The sequence below is a fragment of the Zonotrichia albicollis genome, chromosome 7 (assembly GCF_047830755.1).
Source record: "Zonotrichia albicollis isolate bZonAlb1 chromosome 7, bZonAlb1.hap1, whole genome shotgun sequence".
NCBI classification, from domain to species: domain Eukaryota; kingdom Metazoa; phylum Chordata; class Aves; order Passeriformes; family Passerellidae; genus Zonotrichia; species Zonotrichia albicollis.
Window position 1 is genome coordinate 6,046,743 of NC_133825.1, and position 3,204 is coordinate 6,049,946.

Genomic DNA, 3,204 nt, shown 5'->3' on the forward strand with positions numbered 1-3,204 from the left:
ATTGGCCTGGTCGTGTTCTTGAGAGAGCCTGGGCAAGGAGCCTGGAGCCCCAGGCCCTGGGCTGAGGCGTCAGCGCTGCCCCAGCAGTGCCCATGGCCTGTCCCTGCTGCAGCCCCGGCACTGCCACCCCCAGGGCTGTGCCCGGCCCCAAGAGCACTCAGGCCCTGCAGCAACACCAGGGACACCAGGGCAGCGGGGCAGGGCCACGGCAGCAGCACTGGCAACACCAAGTGCTGCTGCTGCTGGGCACAGCTGCTGGGCCAGCAACTGATCTGCCCCCAGCTCTGCACACACACATTGCTGCTGCAGCTCCAGAGAAGGCAACGAAAGGGCATCTCTGCAGAAAACTTTGCTGGGAGATCCTTTAGTTCCTTTAAAGCCACCAAGAGAACAGCCCTTCATTGACACAGTCTGTGGTCACAGGGAAGGTGGAGAGAAACAAAATGAGCTATGTCACAAACAATAGCATTACTTTGTGGACAACATTAAGAAGTAAAACTAAGAAAAAGGACCACCAATATGAAACCAAAAAGAAGAATCAAAGATGACTTTTATTACAAGTGATTTGCAGAAATTGACCATCAGTTTAATGGTCCTGAAACCATCCAGTCATCAGTCTCTTCACTGCAGCCTTGAGCTCCTGGTTCCTCAGGCTGTAGATGAGGGGGTTCAAGGCTGGAGGCACCACTGAGTACAGAACTGACAGGGCCAGATCCAGGGATAGGGTGGAGATGGAGGGGGGCTTCAGGTAGGTAAAAAATGAGGTGCTAATGAAAAGGGAGACCATTGCTAGGTGAGGGAGGCAGGTGGAAAAGGCTTTGTGCCGTCCCTGCTCAGAGGGAATTCTCAGCACAGCCCTGAAGATTTGCACATAGGAGAAAATCATGAACACAAAACAACCAAATGCTAAACAGGCACTAACAGCAAGAAGCCCCAATTCCCTGAGGTTTGAGTGTGTGCAGGAAAGCTTGAGGATCTGGGGGATTTCACAGAAGAACTGGCCCAGGGCATTGCCATAGCACAGGGGCAGGGAAAATGTATTGGCCGTTTGAAGGAGAGCATTGAGAAAGGCACTGGCCCAGGCAGCTGCTGCCATGTGGGCACAAGCTCTGCTGCCCAGGAGGGTCCCGTAGTGCAGGGGTTTGCAGATGGACACGTAGCGGTCGTAGCACATGATGGTTAGAAGATAGAACGCAGCTGCAATGAAGAACAGAAAGAAGAAGAGCTGTGTGGCACATCCTGTGTAGGAGATGTTCCTGGTGTCCCAGAGGGAATTGTGCATGGCTTTGGGGACAGTGGTGCAGATGCAGCCCAGGTCGCTGAGGGCCAGGTTGAGCAGGAAGAAGAACATGGGCGTGTGCAGGTGGTGGCCGCAGGCTATGGCGCTGATGATGAGGCCGTTGCCCAGGAGGGCAGCCAGGGAGATGCCCAGCAAGAGGCAGAAGTGCAGGAGCTGCAGCTGCCGCGTGTCTGCCAATGCCAGCAGGAGGAAGTGCCTGATGGAGCTGCTGTTGGACATTTTCTGGGGCTGCACATGGGAACCTGTTCATGAGGAAAGGACAGTGAAGAGTTTGAGGAGATGTCTATAACCAAAATCAAAGCCATTTCCCATACACCCTCTTCTTAAAACACATGGACACACTTGTCTGTTTAAGAGTTCTGACGTTTTCTTTTTAAGCTCTCCCCATGTTTCTCCTGCTCTTCCAGGATATCAGAAACCCTCGGCATTTCTGCTGCCCTTGGTATAACAGAGTGAGTTCCCTGTGGCAAGATAATGAGTGGAGACTGGAGGGAGAAGGTCTCACTTGATTGTGTTTGGAGTTTCTTTGGGCTTTCAATTTTATCAAATGGAGAGCCCAGCTCCACATTTATAGCCAAGGTCTCACGTTGCTCATTTCACCAACCCAGCAGCATTTTCAGTGTCAGAACACCTCTGCCTTCCCTCAGCAATCCTATAACTCAGAGATGCTCTAGGACAGGTTTGCACCCTGGACTGGAGCTCCTAGCCTGGACTGAAATCTCAAGGAGATTTCAAAGTGTCCTTATGATGGCATTGGATTGAGGGAGATGCAGCTCCTTCCCTGCCTGCACTGACAGCATTGCCCAGAGCCAGGCACTGGGGACAGCGTCACCCTGAGCCAGCTGTGCCCCCTGCCAGAGCCCCCAGTGCCAGGCAGCTGCTCCCAGCCCTGTGCTCTGCAGAGGGAACTGGGCCCGGGGCTGCAGAGCTGCCCCACGGCTCTGCTGCAGCTCTGCCTGCACAGGAGGGTCTGCACGCCTTGGAGCCCCGGCCCTGAGGGCAGAGGCTGGGCTGGGGGCACAGGAGGGAGGAGGCTTGTTCAGAGGGAGGGGCTGCACTGGAGGGGTTCCTGGGGACATCTCTAAACTCTCCCTGCCACAACATTGCTGGGCTTTGTTTTCTCTTATTGCCTGATTATCTCTCTGCTTCCTGGAGATTTTCCCTCCTGCAGGTGTTTCCCTGTGTCTGATCTCTCCCTTCCAGCACTCACAAACCCCAAATCTCTGTGCACTCTCCTTGGCCCTACAGAACCCTGCCTGTTTGCAGGGTACTGGCTGGGGGCAGGTTCTGTTTGCAGCTTGGAGAAAGGACAGCTCAGACTGAGCCTCATGGCTCCAGCAAAAGTAATGTCGTTGCTGTCCACAGGCAGAGGAGTGGCTGAAAGCACATTAGGGACCTCCTGTGAACCTACTGATCACTAAAAGTAACAGTTCAGATGTCTCAGGTACTTGTCAAAATTCATAATCATCCTTTCATATTTATAACCCCTCCCCGCCATTCTCCAATAGTAGGAAACTGAATACACTCTTAGGAAATTTCCTCATTTTTATCAAAATCCTTGTCTTGGAAATATTCTGTGACTGATCAGAACCCCTCAGTACATCAGAACTTCATGAGCATTTCACCTCCCTTGCACCAGAAATACCCAGAGTTGTACTCACAGAGTCTGTAGGCATTGGGATGTTCAAGCTTTAGGAGACCACTCCAGGAGCTGCAGCTGCATTGTCCTGCAGCCAGAGGTTCCTGTGCCAAGGGCTGGCTTTGATTCTGCCCCAGGCACTTCTCAGCACCTTCCCAGCCCTGACTGATTGAAGCTCTCTGTGCCTCTGTGCTGTGCCCAGGGTGGCTGCAGGCCACTGCCCTGGGGCAGCAGAAGAGCTGCTCATCAAGAGAAATGTGCTTAT

At 53.2% G+C, this 3,204-nt stretch overlaps 1 protein-coding gene across 1 annotated transcript; it reads right to left on the bottom strand.

Moving 5' to 3' along the window:
* Positions 1-586: 586 nt before the first annotated feature.
* On the bottom strand, positions 587-1,519 carry LOC141729568 (olfactory receptor 14J1-like). Its single transcript, XM_074544272.1, has one exon. The coding sequence runs from the start codon at positions 1,517-1,519 to the stop codon at positions 587-589; it is 933 nt and encodes a 310-aa protein (XP_074400373.1).
* Positions 1,520-3,204: the final 1,685 nt, after the last annotated feature.